Source organism: Haliotis rufescens, unplaced genomic scaffold (assembly GCF_023055435.1).
Source record: "Haliotis rufescens isolate VD_foot unplaced genomic scaffold, xgHalRufe1.0.p SCAF_6, whole genome shotgun sequence".
Taxonomy (NCBI): Eukaryota; Metazoa; Mollusca; class Gastropoda; order Lepetellida; family Haliotidae; genus Haliotis; species Haliotis rufescens.
In genome coordinates this window covers 11,675,461-11,699,784 of record NW_025964334.1, presented here as the reverse complement: position 1 = coordinate 11,699,784, position 24,324 = coordinate 11,675,461, and the positions used below count along the sequence as shown (strand labels likewise).

The 24,324-nt window shown below is 43.7% G+C and overlaps 3 protein-coding genes across 6 annotated transcripts in view; 1 reads left to right on the top strand and 2 right to left on the bottom strand.

Annotated features, from left to right (window-relative positions):
* LOC124120114 (TRAF3-interacting protein 1-like) overlaps positions 1–18,245 on the top strand; it is a 30,418-nt gene extending 12,173 nt beyond the window's left edge. For 3 of the 4 annotated variants that reach the window (XM_046482856.2, XM_046482860.2, XM_048386394.1), the window contains 4 exons: positions 4,848–4,895; positions 6,614–6,843; positions 14,994–15,151; positions 16,911–18,245. In XM_046482856.2, the coding sequence (XP_046338812.2) occupies positions 4,848–4,895; positions 6,614–6,843; positions 14,994–15,151; positions 16,911–17,433 (959 nt within the window). In that variant the 3' untranslated portion in view covers positions 17,434–18,245. Of the gene's footprint in view, positions 1–938; positions 1,063–4,847; positions 4,896–6,613; positions 6,844–14,993; positions 15,152–16,910 lie in introns of those variants that run through there. The other variant, XM_046482859.2, reaches the window with a different exon arrangement.
* Positions 18,246–19,082: 837 nt separating this feature from the next.
* LOC125374704 (golgin subfamily A member 6-like protein 7) lies at positions 19,083–19,463 on the bottom strand. Its single transcript, XM_048385969.1, has one exon. It carries the CDS (start codon positions 19,461–19,463, stop codon positions 19,083–19,085), a length of 381 nt encoding a protein of 126 aa, XP_048241926.1.
* LOC124120107 (glycine-rich cell wall structural protein 2-like) lies at positions 19,460–19,987 on the bottom strand. Its single transcript, XM_046482846.2, has one exon. The coding sequence runs from the start codon at positions 19,985–19,987 to the stop codon at positions 19,460–19,462; it is 528 nt and encodes a 175-aa protein (XP_046338802.2).
* Between the last annotated feature and the right edge of the window lie 4,337 nt (positions 19,988–24,324).

The window sequence follows — 24,324 nt, the reverse complement described above, 5'->3', positions numbered from 1 at the left end:
CTGTTGACTAGGTTCAGTCTGGTGTTCACTGTATACTAGTAATTAGTTCTATGAGTGAATCAGAGATATGTCTCAGTGAATTGAGTAATTTTCTAGCAGACTAAGTTGAGTTTGAACGAAAATTTTAACACATAGCATAGCGGACAAGCTTTATGCCAATGTGGAGAATCGAACCAGGGACTTTGGCGGGGAGACAGAACGCTTTAACCACTATCCTTCTCCGATACCCTATTGGGAGTCCGGTTTAGGGATGTTCCCAAGCAGCCTATTTTGGAGACTTAAAGATCAGATGCTCAGGGTCGGTGACTTAGTTGACTGCGTGTCACCGTACCCCGACGGTTTGGATTAATGTTCATGCTATCAACCCCGGATTGTCTAGTTCAGATTCAGTTATATATAGGTCATCTTCGTACAGCAATAGTGTGGCGTTAAACAAACAAATCCCCACAAAATCAAACAAATAATGACACTGTCCCTTGAAGAATTATTTTTCAAATGTTCACTGTATAACCCAACCATGATGAAAAATACGAGTTGGCGACAATAGCCTTATTACCAACGAAACCCGGTCTTTTAACAAAGCCGAATGCTTCAGGTAAGGCTGAGTGCTTTAGGTAAAGTATATCGACATGTCGTCGTTACGCCGTGACCACTTCAATAGAAAATGATAGCTAAGCTTTACGTACATCCGCGAGTTATTGACAATTACTTTGACCATTATTCAGATTCCATAGTCCTAGGCTCGAGAGCAGCATTGAAAGCTATTCCATGCCGTTCCGATAACAAGCAGGTGTAGAAAACATTAAACCGTTGGTGCTTAAGAGCGAAAATATGGTAGGTAGGCCGTCAACCTATTGGAAAAGAAGCCGAATCGAAGTTGGCTTGCAATATTCATGGGCTAAGGAAATTGAACACTCTAAATTGATTACTACGCAGGTGCCAAGGGTAGATTGGTACCTTATGATTATTTCATCCGTGAGAGACAACCCACGATATTGTAGATAGAAAACCGTACGTGTGGCAGTCGTTTCAAATTCTCTGTTCCAAGTAGGGTCATTTTAGGTAAGAACAGAATTGCTGTTTTTTTTCTGTATTTGTTTTGTTTTTTCGTGAAACTTTTGTTTTAAACTTCTTCATTGTTGTTTTAGCATTGTTGGCTTGTCTTGTGTTTACTGTTGGATTGTGTGTCCTTTTGTAGATACTACACAAAGCTGGTGGTAAGGTCTGTTCGTGTGTCTTAGCAATTGGTAATGATACTTTGTGGTGTAGTGTGTGATCTGTTATGTGGCTTGTGTGGGCGTCACGGGGATAGAATGAGTTTATGAAACGTTTTTGTGAAGGTTATCGTTATAAACATTTAAGTGTGAGCTGACTGTAGTTACATTTCAGTTTGTGTTGTGTTTCGTTGGTTTCCCAGTGAATTTTGTTGTCTTCAGTGCTGATATATTTATACAGTAAACTACGTTTATAACGAACACGCTTATAACGAACTTCTTTTTTAGTCCCGGCCATTTGATGTATATATGCTGTATATATGCTTATAACGAACTACGGTTATTACGAACTTAAATTAGTGGTCCCTTTGAGTTCGTTATAACCGTAGTTTACTGTATGTTCAAAACGTTGTTAACGGCTCTCCGCTTATCTCGAACTCCAGATGAGTCGATGTATTCGATGGTCCCCAGGACTTCATGTTTACAATGTTTCGTTAAAGCGGATTCATATATATTGGACAAAAGGTGGCCATGTTATGCCCGTTCCAAGACTTCAGGCCATGTTGGGAACTTGGAAACTAAGAAACCGAGAAACTGAGAGAAACTGAGACAGTTGCGGCTGTGTAATTAGGGTAAAAGATAACTTTTAAATTGATATGCATCAAACATTTTGAGCAGGTAGACAAAAAGTTTCCAATGGACTTGAATCTAAGGTTGAGGTAGGTAAAGTCCCTGTGTTGGCCTAGTAGAAATGTCAGATCATAAAGTTTGATATTTTAAAATTGATATGAATAATTTTGAAATGGCTGGTGGCTAGCCTTTCTTCTTTTAAACATCTTCTGACTTCTGAAAGAATGAAATACTTAAATATAGCTAAATTGAGCGAAAGAAGACCGATTTTTATATATTTCTAACTGGGAACAGGTCCGTGACTCAAGACGATATTAATTGTATGTTTGTACTGTTTAACTTGCATGTAAGTTTATCAGTTTGCGTCAAAGACTTGCGCATGTTCAAATATTAGATAAAGGCTCCCTGAAAACCTCTAAAACAGCCTTTTTCTCACCTTTTTATTTATTGTAGTTATAAGTCCAACTTTTAAATGAATAAAGTCTATGATTCTATTTCATATAAACAGTTCTAAAAACTTGCACAATGATTTTTAAATACTTTCCTCATTTCTTATAATTATTATTAATTTCCAGTGGGCCATGACGCGTCATTACCATACCTTATCCTTTGTTTGGTCCCCCCTTAAATAGTTAGTTCATATGATGCGATCATGTGGTAATTCTGGGATCTTGCTAAAAGCGCTAGCCGACTATTGAGGTTTGGATGTTGCAGCATGTGACCTGTTTCATAAATCCCACCTCACGCACGTGTTTGAAAGTCGCTGTATAACTGCAATAATCTTGAACGTGACGGTAAACCCCATGCCTCCTCACTTCACCTGACGTCCTCAAACCCAAACGAAAAGACTCGTGTTTCGCTGGTCCCGACTCGATAACATTGAGCCTGCCATGATATTATGTAATATGAGTCTAAGCGGCGTGGACCGCCTCCGTGGTCTAATGGTAGAGCGTCCGCCCGGAGACCGGAAGGTCCGGGGTTCGATCCCCGGCCGCTTCATACCAAAAGACGTTAAAAGATGGTACTTGTTGTTACCCTGTCTCCCGCTCGGCATTAATGGGCTGAAACAAGGACTGGTCGGCTCGGAGTCAGTATACTGTGTCTGAGTGGGGTATTCATGTTAAACTGCGGCATGGTATCTCAGTGAGCTAGCACTATAAATCGGCATCAGTCCGGGCTAGTACAAGCAGCCACACACACACACACACACACGTACATGCACGTCGCTATATAAGTGCAATAATCTTGGACGCGACGTAAAACCCCATTTCACCTCACCCACCACCTCAGCGGCGTGACACAACATTCAGTCACCCTGGTATTAATAGAAGCCATCGAGCAATATGCAAAGACTCTGTGACTTGGTTGATTGCGTGACGTCGTACACCGACGGCGTGGAGTTGTTGCTCACAATATCAATCACTGGATTGTCTGGTCTAGATTCGGTTACAGTTAACTGCGGTTATAACGAACTCAAAGGGACCACTAATTTTAGTTCGTAATAACCGTAGTTCGTTATAAGCAGATGTACAGAATATGTACAACAAATGGTTGGGACTAAAAAATAAGTTCGTTATATGGTAAGTTTGTTATAAGCGTGTTCGTTATAAACGTAGTTTACTGTACTTACAAGCTGGGTATTGCGGCTTTAAACAGCAAAGAGTGATGTATTCTGGTGGTCAGGATCTGTGACTTGGGTGACTGCGTTCATCGTACCCCGACGGCCTGGATCGTTGCTTAGATTTCAGCCAACTAGATTAGAGGTGACATACATGTATCTCGAATAGTACTGACTGCGGCTTAAACAACACACTCACTCGTTAATCACCACCCAGGCCTATCATATAACGGTTCAACATCAACAGAGGTCGTGGTTAGCGTCACGACCAACCATGGCTCCTTAGTCATTCTGGTTAATATGGCAGCACGAATTGATTGATTCGTGATTGAAACGCTGTTCTGTCATTGAATAATTTTCCCGAGTGGAAATACGGATTATTTTCACAACGTGATTATTTCGTATTCCAAATAAATTCATAATCAATACCTTGGTAAAAAGTTCCGATAATAGTGATTTATTTGGTATTTCCCTTAAGTTTCATATTCTGATTACTTCTTACTCGAGGTAGGTAGGTTAGATTTGGTCTCATTGTATTTAAGCTTATTATATAACAACCCCCAAACACACGAAGGTCGCCGTCGTGCGTTCATTCCGGAAACGAGGCTCACATCATCGTCCTATTTTTAGCCTCAATGGGTGTTTCTACTTATAAGTCTTAACTGGCACTGTAGTTATACCACTGGTGCCGTGTGCAAATTCCACTGTGACGTAATAGGTCCAATGTTACTTCATGTCTTCCATCCTTCGGGTATCGCTCGATGGCTTACTTACTTTAACACACGTCAATGACTTAACATCGATTTGGGACAATTGTTACGCTGCGATAGTATTGTGTTGGCAGACGCAATGTATTTACGACATAGCGAAGATGGTCGTTACTCCATCGCTTCTTACTGCGGTCGCTTCTATTTCAAATTTTCCCGTGAAAGTATAAACATGTTATCATCATTAGTATCAAAGCCACTATTTCGGGGATTCCGGGTTAGAGGCGGTCCCCAGCAACCAATGTTAGAGGCGACCAACCCGATTGGGTGGACGGGGTCGGGGACTTGATTGACACTGTGTCCTGGTACTCCAACGGCGTAGGACCCGTGAAGATTCCGGGGTAGAATAGGTCTTCAGCAATCCATGGCGACAATGCTTGTCGTAAAAGGCGACTAACGGGATCGGGTGGTCAGGCTCGCTGACTTGGTTGATGCATGTCATCGATCCCAATTGCGTGGATCGATGCTCATGATGTCAATCACTGGATTGTCTGGTCCAGACTCGATTATTTACAGACGCCGTCATATAGCTGGAATATTGCTGAGAGCGGCGTTAAACAACAAACCAACTATATAAGTGAACGCCATGTCAACTCACCACGTGTCTTGTGTTTCCAGCGAAGGGAAGAGGCAAGAACAGGGAGACCTCGCGTAACCCGGATAGAGGTGGGTAGTGTGCTTGCTATGTTCAAACATGTCTCCATGTTCTTTAAACTTTTAAATGCCAGTAAATACTTCATATCTAATGTGTTACCAAAAAAACGCACCAATGGTTACCCAATGACATATTTGTTATAACCCACTATTGTTACAATTGTGGCAATGTAGTTTCCAATTCTGTGAACACAATTATGATCCCTTGATTGTGATTTCGACCTGATTGCAAGTCTTGTCCGCCACCATCAAAAGGTGTCCGTCTCCTTGTTATACACTCGTACATTAAAACTTATATAATAGCGCCGTAATATGACTGAAAGACGGTTCAAAGCTGCCCAAATCCCTCTCCGTCCCACAGGCGCTAGTAAGGCTTGGGGGGAGGTCTGGTAGCCTAGTAGTTAAAGCGTTCGCTAGTCACGCCGAAGACCTGGGTTCGACCCCCCTCATGAGTACAATGTGTGAAGCTCATTCCTGGTGTCCCCCTGCCGTGATATTGCTGGAATATTGCTTAACGCGGCGTAAAACCATACTCACTCACCCTTTTGTAAGGCCAGAACTAGCAGCTACACTGCCAGTGTACATTATACTGCCAACATAATAAAAGGTGGAGAGGTCAACACACCAAGTTTGTTCGATGACAAATTCAACATTGTTCACTGTGGACACTGTACTCCTATAAAACTTACATTCTGCATACCGCAGAGTCGAAAGTACGACTCCGACAATATCCTAACAATGTGTTATTATGGAATCACTATCAAATAGTGATGATGGCAGGTGTTTCGCGAAAAGGTGAGCCTATCCTGCATCACCCGTGGCACCCGTCGCAAACACATGCAAGGGCAAGTCAAGTTCACACGGTAACATATGGCACAAGTCAAAATAGGGAATTGCATCGGACATCATTTTTGTCACTGATGAGTGGAATTTGGAAATGTCCTCCACATAACCGACACTAGTAACCGCTTGCGTTACGAATCCCTGTGGTCCCGTGAAGATCCCGGTTAGAATTGGTGTTCAGAAACCCAAGGCATACTTGTCGTAATGCGACTTACCTGATCGGATTGTTTCGCTCGCTGACCTGGTTGATGCATGTCATCGTATCCCAACTGCATTGAGGGATGCTAGTGGTGTCTGGTCCAAATGCCATTATGTACAGACCGCCGTCAAGGTTGGAATATTGCTGAGAGCGGCGTTAAACAACAACACATCCTCCTAAAACACCAGGTCCTCGTGCCCCCCCCCCCCCCTCCCCCCCAACACACACACACACACACACACACACACACACACACACACACACACACACACACACATCCCCAACCCCCCCTAACTCCATTTCTTGAGGGGGCGCGGGTGGCCCAGTCGTCTAAGGCGACGCGAGAAAGCTATTACTGTGGGTTCGAATCCGGTTCGCCCCGATTATATTTTAGTTTCATACCCGTGCTCGTGGGTTTCACCGAAGTGGTAAACGTCTGAGACCTGCATCACTTCGGGCTTTCCTCCCACATTAAACTGACACGCCGTGATATAACTGGAAGACTGTTAAAAGCGGCGTTAAACCCAACTCACTCACTCAGTCCATTTAATGATGTTCAGGAGTAGGTGTGTTAGGGTTCTTCTGCCACTTTGGGGAATTTGGATTGTTTGTTGGTGCATAAGTTGCGTTCGTGAGAAAATGTTTCATGTCTGTGGGTTGATATGTACAAAAGATAAATCTCGTTTAGGTAATGCACGGAACGCCCCTCCTTCAAAAGCTGAGAAGGGAAACATGAACAACGAAGAACGTGATTCAAACAGAATGGGCGAACGTTACAAGTCAGGTCGAAGAGGATCAAACTCCCCACCTCACGGGTCGAGTAAGGAGCCTACGAAACAGGGGAGACAATCCGAAAAATATGATAATGACGAAGATGACGATTCGCCAGAAAGGGACTCGTCACCAACGAGTAAAGAGGTAAACAAGCGATGTTCGTTCGTTCGTTCGTTCGTTCGTTCGTTCGTTCGTGATTAGGTGGGTGGGTGAGTATTTTAGTTATATCACAGCGTGTCACCTTCATGTGTGAGGAAAACCGAAGTGATGCAGGTCGTAGCCATTTACCACTTTGGTGAAAGTCCATGACCTCGGGTATGGTGCTGACAAACCAAGGATTTATTATCAGGGCAATTTTGGATTCGAACCCATTATCATAGAACCCTGGCACGACTAAGGTACACAACTCCGCTCGGCGACTGCGGCGCCTAGGACAATTTGGTCTCAGGTTGCCCCGAGTGGAATGGAACCCGGGTCTTCGGCGTGACGAGCTAACGCTTTAACCACTAGGCTACTCGACCGCCCCCGCGTGAAAAGGAAATGTCACGATGTCTGAGTGTGCTGTTCAGCTTGGTTTCATATTGCATTGTTTCTGATAGCACTCAGACATGCTCAAAATCAAATAAAAAAATCAATAAAACTGTTGTTAGCCGAGGCTGCTGGCTGTGAATTAATGTCGCTTATATTGATCTCATAATAATCAGGTACCATAACTGATTGTATACTGAACAACAGAAGTTCCAATCAATCAGTCAATCAATGTTTTATTCCAACAAACCACCATAGGTGGTACAGGAACAGTACATATAAAATCATAACATAAACAATAAATTGTAGTGATCACTTGGTAAATTGTAGATTATAGTGTTGTACTCATCGTCTGACAACATTATTAATAATTCTTATAAATCTGGAGATATTTTTCACGATTAAGCAATTATTTGAGGTAAATAAAACTTTGAACTTTGAACTGCGAGATACGGCCATTTACAAAGATAAATTGCAATATAATGTGATCTCATGGTATCAAAAAAGGAGCACTTAAATAAAAAATGAAACTCGTCGGCTGTCGCCGGTGAGCTACATAGGTTACAATTTCTATTGATTCTGGGTGTATTTTTCCAGCGGCCCGTCTCTACAGGTAAATAATGATTCGATGTCCGAAATGACATAATAGGTCGAGAGAAATAATCAGGTAGCAGGAGGTATTTTTCAAACGACGGTAGATCTTTGAACAATTTATAGTAATTACCTTTTGAACTTTTATCTATATCATCCCTCCATTGTTATATAAAATGATCTTTAAGTACTGTTTCTACCATAGAGACAAACCACTGTTTACAAACGCAACCAGGATTATCAAATACATAGGTCAAGCCACAACTGTTTAAAATACTTTTTATGTGAGATATCCATACGTTACTATTACTAATATTGAGGATGTGATCTAATTTGAACGGTTTAAGGATGCTTGATGACGAACTTGAAAGAAGATATGGTTTCTAAATTATACCAAAATGAGATCATTCTTTTAGCAATTGTAATGTTCACAGGAAAACGTCCAAGTTCACCGTAAACCATAAAGTTAGGAGTTGATGATCGCAAACCAGTAGCAAACTTTAGAAATTTAAGGTGAACTTTTTCAATGTTTATAACATTTTCACAACCCCATATTTCACATCCATACAAGGCTATAGGTAGTATTAACATATCAAACAATTGGTTTACAGTATCAAGTGCTAGATTGAGGTTTCTTGATTTTTTCAGGAGTGCAAACATGGCCTTTTTAGAGCTGGACAGTAAATCGTTTATTGCGGTATTAAATCTCCTATTGCGATGAACGTTGATACCTAGATACGTATGATTATCTATAATTTCAATTGGTTTAGAATCAAATTGAAAAGATAATTTAGATTTTTTACCTACGCCTCCTCCAAATATTATAATCTTAGTTTTGGCAATGTTAACATTGAGTTTCCACACATCGCAGTATTTTTTGAACACATCAAGAGAATTTTGGAGATCTTTCTTGGATTCAGCTAAAAGTATCGCATCATCTGCGTACAACAAAATAAAGAATTTAATACACATATACACATAATCATCATGAACACAATTGATGTCAACGCCCCTACAAACTTTGCTCTCAAGATATACATCTAAATCATTGAGAAAAATCGAAAATAATAATGGAGAGAGATTTTCTCCTTGTCGAAGCCCGGAATAACTATAAAAGAAGTTAGAAATTTGGTTATCAACCAAAACGCAAGATTTTATATTACTGCACATGTTTTTCACTAACTTGAGGAATCTCCCCTCTATGTTGTATGATAACATCTTGTACCATAGGCCTACTTTCGATGTACTGTCGAACGCTTTTGTGAAATCGATGAAAGCACAAAAAAGTTTTCGTTTTAATATTTTGAAATACTGATTTAGCATATTTAAGATGAATATATTATACCTGTGACAATGAATAAGATTTAAAGCAAAGTTTTGTTTTTTACCAAATCTGAAACAATTTCGGTTTGCAACAGATAAAAGACTCCTGTAAGTGTTCAAATGGTTTAATTTGCCATACTGACTTCAGAAAATGCGTGATTTCATATAAAAGACATGAACATGCCAAAATGTCAATCCACAAATTAGTAGCGTGTCTGACCACCTCTGGTTGCGATGCAAGCAACACATCTTCGTCTCATGGCATGGACCAGGTGTCGCACAAAGTCCTGTGGGATATCTGTCCATATCTACTGGAGCAAGTCGAGCAATATGAAGCCGGGCGTTGTCATGTTGAAAGGTAATGCCTGGGCCATGACGACGCAAAAAACCGGTAGAACAACAAGGCCGATGATCTCGTCGCGGTAGCGCTGTCCATTGAGATTTCCCTCTACCACAATGACACAATTATGACGTAACGTTCCCCTGGACGACGGTACACTCGAATCCGTCCATCGCTGTGGCTGAGGTGAAGACGCGACTCGTAAGTGAATAGAACTTGTCCCCACTGCATGGTCGTCCAGCGTAGACGCTGTCTGCACCACTGTAGACGTGCTTGACTGTGGTTTCCTGTCAAAATGGGACGTCTGGCGGGTCTTCTGGCGACAATCCCTGCACATCTGAGGCGACGACGTACAGTTTGTGAAGATATTCGTCGAAGGCCAGAGATGCTTCTTGCAGTCACTGTTGCTGGCTGGAATCGATTTCGTAGGTGTGTTGTTCGAATCCAGTTGTTTTGTCGATTATTGGTTTATGCGAGGCCTGCCACTCCGAGGATGGTCTCTGACTGCATTCGTCTGTTGCCAACGTTGCCAAATACACCAAATGGTGTTTCTGTGGACGTTAAACTGTCTTGCAACATCACGTTGACTCGATCCTGCTTCAAGCATACCAATGGCTCGCAGGCGCTCATTTTCGGACAGGCGTGCAATTTCGTAATGTTGAATAACTGCGTAATTTTGTTGTTTTTCTGAGTGGTTGTTGTCAGCACGATGCTAAACAATGCATATGGAATCCCGATAACGCACATGTTTTTATACATTCCTCGGTAGTGAAATGCATGGGGCTTGCATAAAAGTAAACTTTTGCATGGAATGCATGCTTTTCTGTAGCAGTTGCGTTTTTGTGACTTGATTCCATACATGTACTACAATATTGAAAACCAAACTTTACTTGTTTGAAAAATTCACTAAAATATTGGTGTCACAAGATTTTTTGTTGTTGAGTATAGATATCATGATCATTACGTCCCTGATAATAATGTTGATGCTGACGTTGTTTATTAGCTATATTTCCACGCCAAATTATTTATTGGTTGCTTTATAAAATGGATATACGATTTAGGTACATGTTAAATAAACTCCTGCAATATGAATATTTTAAATTTTTAGGTTTCCGATTGTTTTTTTTTCATTGAGTCTTTGATGAGAGATTATTTTGAACCTACGTTCCACAAATACAACAATCTTATAACAGCAAGTGAATGAGGATTTTCGACGCTTTTGTTTTTTCCTCGGCGATATCACGGTTGGGGACACAAGAAATTGCCTTCTCATATTGTACCATGTAGGGAATCCCGGCTATCGGCGCGAAGGGCTAACGATTTCACCACTAGGCTACCCAACCGCTCTGGTTTTGTGTTATATGGCGACACCTTGATCGCATACGAACACTTTGACTGCACCTCCCGATTACCTGCTTGTTACTAACAGAATGGGAGTCAAATTGTCTGCCGCATAAATTGCATCCATTTCGTAAACACATCATAACATATAGGGGGCACGGGTGGCCCAGTCGTCTAGGGCGCCGCGATTCGCTGTGCAGAGTTGCGTCCCTTGGCCACGCCAGAAACCTTTGGTTGTGGGTTCGAATCCCGGTTCGCCCCAATTATGTTTCTAGGTTTGTCAGCAACATACCCGTGCTCGTGGGTTTCACCGAAGTGGTAAACGTCTGATACCTGCATCACTTCGGGCTTTCCTCCCACATTAAGCTGACACGCCGTAATATAACTGTTGATGTTAAAAGCGGCGTTAAACCCAACTCACTCACTCACTCACTCACTCATCATAACATATATGGCATGTGAAAAGCAGGACTTAGAATCGCAGGAGATCTTGCTGACCGGAATATAGAGTTCGTGTCAGAAATTGTCAGTGTAATCCTAGACGATCGTGTTTCCCCAATACTCAAATTAACTGTTAATATACAATCTTATGATCGCGACCTGGAGCTAAGGTAGGCACACTTGATTAACATACAGATATGGCAGATTTATGAAAACCGTGGTCGACTGAGGCAGTTTAAATTGAGCGCCTTAAGGACCAGCATATTTCCAAAACTCTCGGCCCAGTTGAAAAACTGAGGGATCAAACATTTTAGCTGAAGCAGGGAGACATACTCTTGCAATATTAATTACAAAACACAACCAGTCAACCAGAAGCTTTTACCGCGATTACAACGAGTCCCCGGAGACCCATTGTAGATGAAGCCAGTTGTGTGGAAACTATCAGCTTCTAAAACATCTTTGCTACTACATGTCATACACCATTTGCTAGGTCTAACCCTTCCGTTTATAATCATGAAAGATTTGATATCACATTATTTTAATAATTCATGTATAACTCTATTAAGTTTGCTTTTATTTAAAAAAATGTAAGCTTACACATTCATAACGTCCATAGTTAGCACCAAGGAAGCACAGATTATGGCGATTTTCGGCAATTTAAAGATATCGTTGTTGTGAATTTCTTTTTTATTTAAGTACGATTTGTCATCACATAGTTCCCGATAATAGTGGCTTTCCGCTCAGTGACAGGAGAAAATACCTCCGTTTTCGAAGCTTTCTTTAAATAACTCGTGCGAAGATTCGTTCGATGTTTGGTATCGTTAGACAGCTCTGAATATCAAAAGTTTTTACAGTAACCTCGCCAGGAGTGTTTTCGTAGTTGTAACATGCGCTTTTATTGCATAGAACGCTGTTGCCGTAATCTAATATAGGGATCGTGATTGGTCCATATCACGCACGTGACCTAAGGCAGCCAATCAAATTACAGCAATGGATAATGTCCTCGTGTATGATGTATTGCAGTTTTGGGCGAAAGTCTTTGGTTAAATCGTGTTATTTTGAACGTTTTAAGAAGGAAATCGCGACTTATGTTTAAAATATGGAACTTCGTGGACATATCGTGCTAGGTTATGACCTGTGACAAATATATCTCATGCATATATTTTGACATTAAACATCGTGTCCGAGCCTGAAAATCGAGGCGACAAATACCGAGGTGTCTTTTGACTTACATCACACGATCGCACGAAAACATGGAAACAGTAACTTAGATGTAAGTTGACAAATTTTAGAAATATGTTTGTAGATTTTATTTGTTACTTTAGTTAATTTATTTATGTTGTGCTTGAAACGTCAAATGTAACAAATGCCATCGAACGGGACTCAACCTAAACAAGTACGAGAATCTGTACTTTACTAAGAAAGAGTTATCCCAAATATGACATTTGTTACATTTGACCACTTTCTAAAATGGCATTGTGTGTTTATAGACCAGTTGTCGTAGCATGTATCCCAGATTATGTTTCTTCAACAACATTGCGGTAAAAAGTTAATAATTTTAAATCTATTGATAAAATTTGATAAATTGAAACGAAATACGTATTTTCCGACTTTGTGAAAAGTGATAGATTTAATAAATGAAACATATGACGTGAAACTATATATTATTTTGACGGTGCTAGGGTGTTGAAAGTGGGAAGACCAGAGTACTTTAAAGCTGGACCCCGTTTCACAAAGAGATCTCAGAGTTATGATTCATTTACCATGTTTACAGTTTAAAATAAATTGAAATTTAAGTATCGACCCGAGAACAAGTCTATAGGCCCCGGGCCTACGGGTCGGTGTCTATTCCTAACACTGGACTAGCTTGACCTCAGCTAAGGTTCCTTCATAGGGGACCGGTAATTTATTATAGGGGTGTCAATAATATTTCCATTTCATTAGACCGACCCTAAAGTAAGAGACCCGTGAGAAACATGCACAACATGTACACACAACCTGTGTGAACACATGCATGCTCCTTTTCAGCAAAGTTTGATTAATTAGATGATAAAATTACGCGGAGATGAAAAGACCGATTATGATTTAATTCAGTTCATTTGATTCCGTCCATTCTCTACGCGAACCAGCGAAACTAGTTGAAACCTGATTCGGTCACATATTATTGGCTTAGATATCAATATCAGTATGAAACTACAGATTGATAATTATAGCAGTACATTGTATATTGAGCAGTGAAGTACTCCATTTACGGGAAGAAAGATTTAGTACTAACACAGGTGGCTGTCGAGATAGAATGTACTCTGTATGTATTTTAGAATTATTTATATGCGTTTTATAATTCATTTTTTAGAAAGTGCGGATTCTTTTGTATAACGACGGTTAAAATTTGTGTGTTTACGTTTTCATGGAATTGTATTCAGTTAAAATCAATTTATGAAACACAAGCGTAACAACAATAGCATATTTTTGTCATTAAAGAGTATTTGTTGGTATTAAATTGATCAGCATGTACGGTTATACGTTCCACTTTAAAATGTCAATAACAGGTGAAATATCAATAACTATTTAAATTTTAAAAACAATGTCAGTCCCATGTAAAAGCCCCACTAAAAGGTCAGTATCAATATTATGATCAGTACCGATAACAATAACAACTTCTGTTTCAATAATATAACAGCGAGTTAGTATCAATACTACTTCCAGTAAAGAATTTCAAACACTTATTTAAAAATGGTCTGTATCATTCGAAGTACTTAGGAATGTTCATTTGTTTTCAACTTAAAATAGTGATTATGTCAGAATATTATCATCAAAAGTTTTCACCTGAAGGTCGTTTGTCATCACGAGAAGCAAACTATATATGCCCTTCAAGCTTGGTATTGAATTCAAAAGAGAGGAATGATTTCATTTCGAGAATATATTCCTAATGTTGATTGCGTTGCATCGGATCGCATCGCTTTAACTTGTTTTGGATCCTGTTCTCTGGGGTAGTCTGATGTAGTATTGCTTATTTTAGTTTGCAAACGGCGTAATTCCTGGTAGGATAGGTATGAAAATAGTTTTCAAGTAAACGCACCTGGATGAAAGTTGTTATTTATTTCTCTCCATGGCGCGATACATCGTATTTTATCAAGATCACGTGAACCAATCAGATCTTATTATTCTGACATTGCGGTATGATAATGCATTTATCAAGCAATGACTGAAAACATGTGTTGCAGGACATGGATTCATCCCACAGATGACATCCTTACCTTGTCAGCTTGCTGACGGGGTTAACCTCTTTGGTCATATGGACAAGGCGTCCGACTTCTGAACTGAAGGCCCGTGGTTCGAATCCCATCACGGGACTCGGACATTTTATGGCCGCTACATTGGCGCCCAACGTGGGGCTGAGCACGTTCATATTAAATTTGAGCAAATTAAGTCTCAGTTCCCTAGTATGAGGCCCAAGACGTGCCTTCTGTTGACGGGGGAGTATGTAGCATGGCGTGGAGTCATCCCACATATGACATCCTAACCTTGTCAGCTTGCTGACGGGGTTAACCTCTTTGGTCATGTGGACAAGGCGTCCGACCTCTGATCAGACGGTCCGTGGTTCGAATCCCATCACCGGACTTGGACATCTTATGGCCGCTACACATGTCTCAAACAAACATCCTGGCAAATCTCCCCCTTCATACCAAATCATTAAACTGTCGTTCCTTAACATGAGTCGTCGTTGTAGAGGCAGGCTGACCGGGCTAAGGACAAGAGCAAGAGGAGTCGAGGACGATGGAAGGACGCAGGAGATGACCAGTTGCGGAAGGACAGGAGGAGGGCTCGCCAGGACCGGATGGTAAAGGTCATGGAGCTGTTTGAGGACAGCCTCATCGTGGACAAAGTGTGAGTCTGTTTTGTGTGAGTGAGTGACTGAGTGAGTGTTTGTTGTTTAACGCCGCACTCAGCAATATTCAAGCTATATTGCGTCTGTCTGTAAATAATCGAGCCAGACAATCCAGTGATTGACATCACGAGCATCGATTCAAGCAATTGGGATCGATTTCATGCATTAACCAAGTCAGCGAGCCTGACCATCCGATCCCGTTAGTCGCCTCTTACGACAAGCATAATCGCCTTTTACGGCAAGCATGGGTTGCTGAAGACCTGTTCTACCCCGGATATTTGAGTCAGATCGTGACGATAACTTAAACATTGATTGATGAATATAGTTGGCAATTTTATGACAGCCTCATCGTAACAAAGCGTGAGTCTGGTTTACACATTTTGTTTTATTCCGTAAACCACGTGGACGGTTTGATGTATGAGTGAGTGAGTATGGTTTTACGCCGCGTTTGCTAATATTTCTGCATTATCACAGCGGGGACATCAGTAATAGGCTTTACATATTGTACCCATGTGGGGAATCGAACCATGGATTTTGACTTGACGAGCGACCTCCTTACCCATTCGGCTACCTAACTGCACCTTTTGAAATACAACATTGAATACCATGTACATCTATCATATATGTGGAGTCCTTTTACAAAGGTTGTTGTTCGAGTCCCCGAGTATGACCACCCGATCCATTGACTTGCCTCTTACCAATTCTTGTTTTCAAAGTCAGTAGGGTAGACTGGTGGTTAACGCCTTCGTTTCTGGTGTCCCACGCCGCATGTCCATATCTCTATTGTTTTTTTTGGTTTTCTTTGTTTGTTTGTTGTGTAACGCAACACTCAGCAATATTCAGCTATATGACGGCGGTTTGTATATAATCGAGTTTGGATCAGACAATCCAGTGATTGATACCACGATCATCGATCAACGCAATTGGGATACGATGATATGCATGAACCAAGTCAGCGAGCCTGACCACCCGATTCCGTTAGTCACCTCTCACGACAAGCACAGTCGCCTATTACGGGAAGCATGGGTTGCTGAAGACTTATTCTGACCCGGATCTTCACGGGTGGGCTTTACTGGTGCTGAAGCCGGCGTAATCCCAATCCACACATCATTCCTGTTCTCTCACTGGTTTAAGCGTTCTCTCATCACGCCGAAGACCCGGGTTCGAATCCCGACATGGGAACAATGTGTGAAGCCCATTTCTGGTGTCCCCCTGCTGGAATATTGCTAAAAGTGGCGTAAAACTCCCTCACTCCCTCACGCAGTTATCGAACTGTTTGTCAGTGCAGTTTCTTCGGGGTTTTCAGTGAGTGGGGTTTATAGCCGTATTTACAATATCCCAGTAACACTATGGTGTGGGAACACCAGAATGGGTTAAATATTTCCAATAACATTCACTGTCCAGATCTAGGAAACATAACCTGTGGATACGAAACTTTGTCGAAAGTGATTATATTTTCACAGCATTTCTTGCGAATTAGACCCTTGAAGGACCGGATAGAGAATAGGTCTTCAGCAACCCATGCTTGCCGTAAGAGGCGACTAACGCTATCGTGGTCATGCTCAGTTGACTTGGTTATACATGTCATCATTTCCCAATTGCGTGGATCGATGCTCATGATGTCAATCACTGGATGGTCTGGTCCAGACGCGATTATTTACATATATAACTTGAATATTGCTGTGTGCAGCGTGAAACAAGAAACAAACAAACACACGAATATAAGGTAATGTCTTAAGATATGCTTTTGTTTTGCAGGGCCCTGAAAGACCGACCACGTCATATTGAGAGTGTGATAGAACGTCTGGAGGAACTGAAGAGAGCCTATGCCGAGAAGGTGAAGCAGGAGGTAACAGCCTATTGGGCGAAGATCACAGAAGAGGGCAGAGCGAGCAGAAAGAGCGGAGCCAGCAGAGAAGCGTCGGCCAATGAAAGGCCGGCCAATGAGAGACCGGCCAATGAAAGACCGGCCTCAGTCGTCAAACTTGACCAGCCTGACAACCAGCGTGAACAAAGAGATAATAGAACGGTTGACCCTCCCCGGACACGACCGAGGGGAGCCAACAGTGGTCAGATGTTTAGGAGGGACAAGAGTCGAATCATGAGCGGGGAGATGACCCAAAGAGGCAAAAGGGTGGCTTCCCCCGAAGACTCCAGGGAGAAGGATGACGCGAGGGACAGCCCCAAGCCGAACTCACACCCTCGTGCTGTGAATAGTGGTGAACATCACAACCGAGGCAAGAATAGGGTCAACAGTGGTGATACGGCTTATAGATCCTAGTACTCATCTTCATCTTTTTATTTTTTTCACGTTTTATTGTCCTTCAGCGAAATGTGGTAATTCAGGATTGACTGTGGATTTTTTCGATTCATTGAGGTGCAAACTGTATGAATCCGCGTAGTGGATAATGAATGTGCATGCATTTCGCTTAATGTCCTGTACATGACGATAATGTGAATTCCCTCGACTGTAGTACTGGGACACCCGACATTCCGTAGTAATAAAAGTGGTCCGCCTCGGTGGGCGTGGCTTAATTTTTTACATTCATTGAGAAATGAATGCAAAAACACGTGATCAGCTAATCAGAATGCAGTTATTAAAATGAACACAGCGAAAATGTAATTATATTCGTTTTGACAGTCAACTAGTGAACAGATTATGGCTGCTGAGTCACGTGACAGTCGTGCATGAAACTAAATTTAGTTCCAATATGGAATCTGCCAGTGGCGGCCGAGGTGCAACGGGAATGTGTTCATAGAAATCTTTAGACGACCCAATTATGAATTATTAGCAAAACATTGTTACATGGATATTTGGTGTTATTATTTTGATAGAATACACGAGTATACAAACCAATATCCATCCCCTGTCGGTGACGGTGACAGCATAAACACATATTTACTGGGTTTAAATATATTTCTGTTGTAAATTTAATAATGCATCAAAATGCATTCACAAACAGTTTCACAAAAGAATATTTACACACTATTCATTAAATCAATAGTGAATATTTATGACGAAAACACACATAAATATTACAAGTAAGTACTAAGGTACTTCCAAAGAAAAGAAAATAAAACCAGAAAAAAATAGAAAAAGGTTTTTCTTCTTTTCAATATAATATAAATAAAAAAGGTGATTCGGAATCCTTCTTGGACCCTTTAGGCTATACAATGCAGAAGGGGCTGGAATTTCACTATATCTCAGTTTTAGCTGAGAGAGGGAGTGATCATGAGACTTTGAACAATCTTTCGTCATCTAACCACACATAACTCCCTGTTCTTGCCTGTGCAGGTGCCCCAGGCAATTACATACCAACAAGACCCGGGATGATCCGGGGTAGAATAGGTCTTCAGAAACCCATTCTTTCCGTCAAAGGCGACTGTGCTTGTCGTAAGAGGCGACTAACGGGATCGGGTGGTCAGGCTCGCTGACTTGGTTGATGCATGTCATCGTATCCCAATTGCGTGGATCGATATCGATGCTCATGGTATCAATCACTGGATTGTCTGGTCCAGACTCTATAATTTAAGGACCGCCGTCATAGCTGGTATATTCCCATCTCCCCAGGTGCTCCCTCACCCTCTCCCCCAGGTGCTCTCTCACCCCCCCCCCCCCCCCAGATGCTCCCTCATCCCCTCTCCCCCAGCTGCTCCCCTTTCTTCTCCCTCAGCTGCTCCCTTTTCCTCTCCCTCAGCTGCTCCCCCCTCTCCCCCAGCTACTCCCTCCCCCTCTCCCCCAGTTGCTCCCTCACCCTCTCCCCCAGCTGCTCCCCCCTCTCCCCCAGCTGCTCCCTTTTCCTCTCCCCCCGGGTGCTCCCTCATCCCCTCTCCCCCAGCTGCTCCCCCCTCTCCCCCAGCTGCTCCCTTTTCCTCTCCCCCAGGTGCTCCCTCATCCCCTCTCCCCCAGCTGCCCCCCCTCTCCCCCAGCTACTCCCTCCCTCTCTCCCCCAGATGCTCCCTCACCCTCTCCCCCAGCTGCTCCCTCACCCTCTCCCCCAGCTGCTCCCCCCTCTCCCCCAGTTGCTCCCTCACCCTCTCCCTCAGCTGCTCCCTCCCTCTCTCCCCCAGTTGCTCCCTCACCCTCTCCCCCAGCCGCTCCCCCCTCTCCCCCAGCCGCTCCCCCCTCTCCCCCAGCTGCTCCCCCCTCTCCCCCAGTTGCTCCCTCACCCTCTCCCTCAGCTGCTCCCTTTTCCTCTCCCCCAGCTGCTCCCTCACCCTCTCCCCCAGCTGCTCCCCCCTCTCCCCCAGTTGCTCCCTCACCCTCTCCCCCAGCTGCTCCCTTTTCCTCTCCCCCAGGTGCTCCCTCATCCCCTCTCCCCAAGCTGCCCCCCCTCCCCCCCAGCTACTCCCTCCCTCTCTCCCCCAGCTGCTCCCCCCTCTCCCCCAGCTGCTCCCTTTTCCTCTCCCCCAGGTGCTCCCTCATCCCCCAGCTGCTCCCCCCTCTCCCCCAGCTGCTCCCTTTTCCTCTCCCCCAGGTGCTCCCTCATCCCCTCTCCCCCAGCTGTTCCCCCCTCTCCCCCAGCTGCTCCCTTTTCCTCTCCCTCAGCTGCTCTCCCACCCTCTCCCCCAGGTGCTCCCTCATCCCTTCTCCCCCAGCTGCTCCCTTTTCCTCTCCCTGAGCTGCTCTCCCACCCTCTCCCACCCTCTCCCTCAGCTGCTCCCCCCCTCCCCCCCAGGTGCTCCCTTTTCCGCTCCCCCAGGTGCTCCCTCATCCCCTCTCCCCCAGCTGCTCCCTTTTCCTCTCCCTCAGCTGCTCTCCCACCCTCTCCCTCAGCTGCTCCCCCCCTCCCCCCCAGGTGCTCCCTTTTCCGCTCCCCCAGGTGCTCCCTCATCCCCTCTCCCCCAGCTGCTCCCTTTTCCTCTCCCTCAGCTGCTCCCTCACCCTCTCACCAAGCTACTCCCTCACACCCGGCACCAGCTGCACCCTCACCTTTACCACCTGCTGCACCCTACTGCGTCTATTTCCAGCCAGCTTGGTGCGATGGCGGTCAAGGCGCTGGCTAAACGAGTTTCTAAGTTTTTCCTATTCAAGGAGCTTGTGGTAAATTGGTTGAATCAGAAGCAACGCACGACACACTGACACTACCAGGAAAGTACCCATGCTGCTGCAATGCTGCAAGGCATTAGAATTCGGAACTCGTTCCGTTCATTTTACATCCGCTTCAGTGACATTATATCAGGGTATTCAATGGCCCAAGTCAGGAGAGAGGAATCAGGTATATTGGATGGAAACAATTTTGTAAAATATTCGCCGATATGGCGCGAACTGAAAACGGCGGCGACCCCAGGCGTCAGGCGTCAGACGTCGAACTGGCGGGTACGCATGAATGGCATGGTTGTAAACAATTCGTCGGATGATTTTTTGAGACAGAAAAGTGTGGTAGGGAACACTGTATGGATAATGTATATCATTGGAAAGAACGAGGAAGGCATAAGCATGGCTTGTGACGCCACAGCAATTGATCGACCTTCTTTGAAAGCGTCAAAATCAGAATTGACACCCTCCGCAGGAACGTGGCGCTACTGCGTGAGGCGCGTGCAAACTATATATACTAGCCACATAAAGAAACTGTGCACGGAGAAAATATATTCTGGATTGAAATACAACACAGCAAGAACAAATGATGCAGACGCTGTAGCAGCTGAATGATCGGACCATAAGAAAATGTCAACGGGACCTGAACAACATCTGTTACGATGACGTCAGAAGATCAAAATGGAGTAGGGGGTCATACGACAAAGTCACAAAGTCAATAACGGGTATGACCACCCTCTGCGTGAATCACAGCAGTGCATCGGCGACGCATGGAGTACACCAAATGGGCATGCCATATCCTCCTCAAATCCTGTGCCAAGTCACGGACGTTATCTGGAGGATGTGGAAGACGACGCAGACGGCGCTCCATTTCATCCCACACATGCTCTATTGGGGAGAGATCTGGAGAAACTGCAGGCCATGGCAGTAACATGACATTGTTATGATGAAGGAAATCCATTGCGACCCTAGCCGTGTGAGGACGAGCGTTGTCCTGTTGAAATGTCAATCCCGGGCCATGACGTTGCAGGAAAGGAATGACCACAGGCCTCAGAATCTGATCTCTGTAGCCAACACCGGTGAGATTGTCCTGAGCAACCACCAAAGGGGTTCGGTGCCGTGCTGTGATCCCACCCCAAATCATCACAGAGCCACCTCCAAAACGATTCCTCTCCACAATACAGTTGCGTGCATAACGTTCTCCCAAACGCCGGTAGACACGTTGGCGCCCGTCACTGTGGGAAATGTTGAACCTCGATTCATCTGTAAAGACAACATTTCCCCACCATATTCGAGGTTTGCGAACATGATTTCGACACCATCTTAGACGGTTTACTCGATGACGGTGTGTCAGGATGGGACGTATGGCAGGGCGTCGTGGTCGAATCCCGTACTGACGTAAACGATTCCTGACAGTGTTGGAATGGATACGGCGCAGTCCAGGAATTGTCTGGGACGTCGTTACTGCCGTTTGGAACCTGTGTCGGAGATGTGTAACTCGAATCCATCTGTCCTGTCTTGGCGTCGTTACTCGGGGACGTCCTGAACGTGGGTGGTCAGCAACGTAATTTGTGTTCTGATAACGCCTCACCAATGCCGATATCGTGTTACGATGGCATTGGAAATGTGTTGCCACCTGTTGTTGCCTCATTCTCGCTCGGATCATTCCAATGGCTTCATGACGCTGTGCAGCTGTCAATCTTGGCATGATTTGCTTGTAATATGCTTGTGTCTGCGCCTGAGAAGTTTTGAATTTTTGAATGACCACAGATCATGCTTTCCAAAGTGACAGCGAATTTTGAGTTGCACATGCTGTGTACAGCTGCACAGGATGCACGTGCAGTAACACATTGCACGTCCATAGGCCCCCAACAATGACGTCATATCGCATGGCACGTGCATGAGCGTTTGAATGTCTCCAATAATTGCTGTGTTCAAACCTATATTTCATATATGGACGGTGTGCCCTTATATCTATATTTTCTCCGTGCACAGTTTCTTAATGTGGCTAGTATAGCATTTGTTTTGGTGTTATGTTTCACAGACATAAACGTTCTTGCCTTAGAGACCGCCTCCGTGGGCTTGTGGTAGAGCGTCCGCCTGGAGAGCGAAAGATCGGGTTCGATCCAAGGCCGCGTCATACCAAAAGACGTTATACGATAGTACTTGTTGTTACCCTGCACGGCGCTCGCATTGAGGGGATAAAACAAGGACTGGTCGGCTCGGAGTTAGTTTTCTGTGCCAGAGTCGGGTATTCATGTTAAACTGCGGCATTTTGCCTCAGTCATTTAGCACAATTATATCGGCGTTTGTATGGATTATCACACACACACACACACACACACACACACACACACACACACACACACACACACACACACACACACGCTACGCGCCTCGTGGTTTATATATAATTAATTAACCGTTTCAACGATTCTGTACATAATCTTGAACGCGGCGTTAAACCCCATTTCACCTCACCTCCTGCAATGATCTTAACATTTATATTTCATGACTCCCTACTTGTTTTGAAGAGAAGAAGTTCCACAAGTTTTGTTATCGTTCAATGCATGCACCAAACGAACGAGACGCCAGGTGTGTTCCAGATGGCTGATTCGCGGCCCGAACCACACAGAACCATTCACAATGCCAGTTCCAGTTGTCTCTGGGCTATCGCTGGACAGCGCCTTTTACAGTAAGTTGTTTGTGAAAAGGTCCTTGGGGCTTTTAAGGGAAACACATAAACGGTCATTCAGCGTCACGCTCCCTCATCCACATGTTTCAAAATACAATGCAAAACAATGACTTTGACGTTGTTGTACTCTCGCGTCGAAGTTTCTTGTGTTTGTTTCTAATCTCGATGGTGGATTTCCCAACATGCCTGAGCCGTCGTCGTGGTCGCAGACGCTGTGTTGCAGCCATTCACGCCCACGTCTTTATGATCGACGTAGGTGTTACTGTGCGTAGAACATACTGAAATATAAATTGCCTTTTACAGAGAAAGGTTACATTTTACAAACAGTAGAAATGATCGTGCGTGTTTTCCAGGGTATGTCCCCCTGGTATGAGGATTTTCATATTTTGGACCCCTCCATTTTAAAAATGCTTCATCCGCCATTGGTTTCTGTAGGTTTCTGTCAATTTCTGTACCATTTCTTGTTCGTTTCATATTTAGCCACCATCAAACGCGCGTGTATGCTTTCTTTTACCCTGCAGTTTATTACATATAGTTTTTGTTTGTTTATTGTTTAACACCGCACTCAGAAATATTCCAGCTACATCGGCGGTCTGTAAATAATCGAGTCTGGACCAGACAATCCATGAATATTGTTCCAATACGATAAAATTCACCGAGCCTGACAACCCGATCTTGTTAGTCGCCTCTTGCAAGCTTTCTGGGGACCTAGTACATAGAGAACTCGCAATAGTATATTGTTGTGTTTCGGATGTACCTGTTTTATTCTCACTGTCTATCGTAAGGGACCAGCTATTTGATATGGTGACACTGTGCTGTGTTATCTGGCGGGCCAGAGGTTGACTATTCGGTGAGCTGCTGTAAAAAGTGTGGTGCCAAAAATAGAAAACGCTGTTCAGCATTATTGGACTGATCATTGTGTATTAGATTGATTCACCTTTTACAAATTCAAATTCACATTCCCTGTATTTTCAAACACATTTCGACCATTGAACGTCATACTGTAGGCTCCCGTAGTCAATACAGTTGGTATAATAAGGTCGTTATTACTGGCGGTAAGTTCAATAGTGAAGTTTGTAATATGTCACCTTTTTCGTGAAGTTTAGGAAAGTCGATTGTTTTGCATTTGTAATGCAGAATTGTTGATCAGTTTGAATTTTTCTTCTTGAGATGTTTCGAATTCTCATCGATGAAGTGTTGCCGCCTTAAAAAGACAATGGTATGCCACAACGTGAACATACAGTTTCTGACCCGTGAAGATTCCGGGGTAGAATAGGTCTTCAGCAACCCATGCTTGCCGTAAAAGGTGACTATGCTTGTCGTAAAAGGCGACTAACGGGATCGGGTGGTCAGACTCGCTGACTTGGTTGATACATGTCATCAATCCCAATTGCGTGGATCGATGCGCATGATATTAATCACTGGATTGTCTGGTCCAG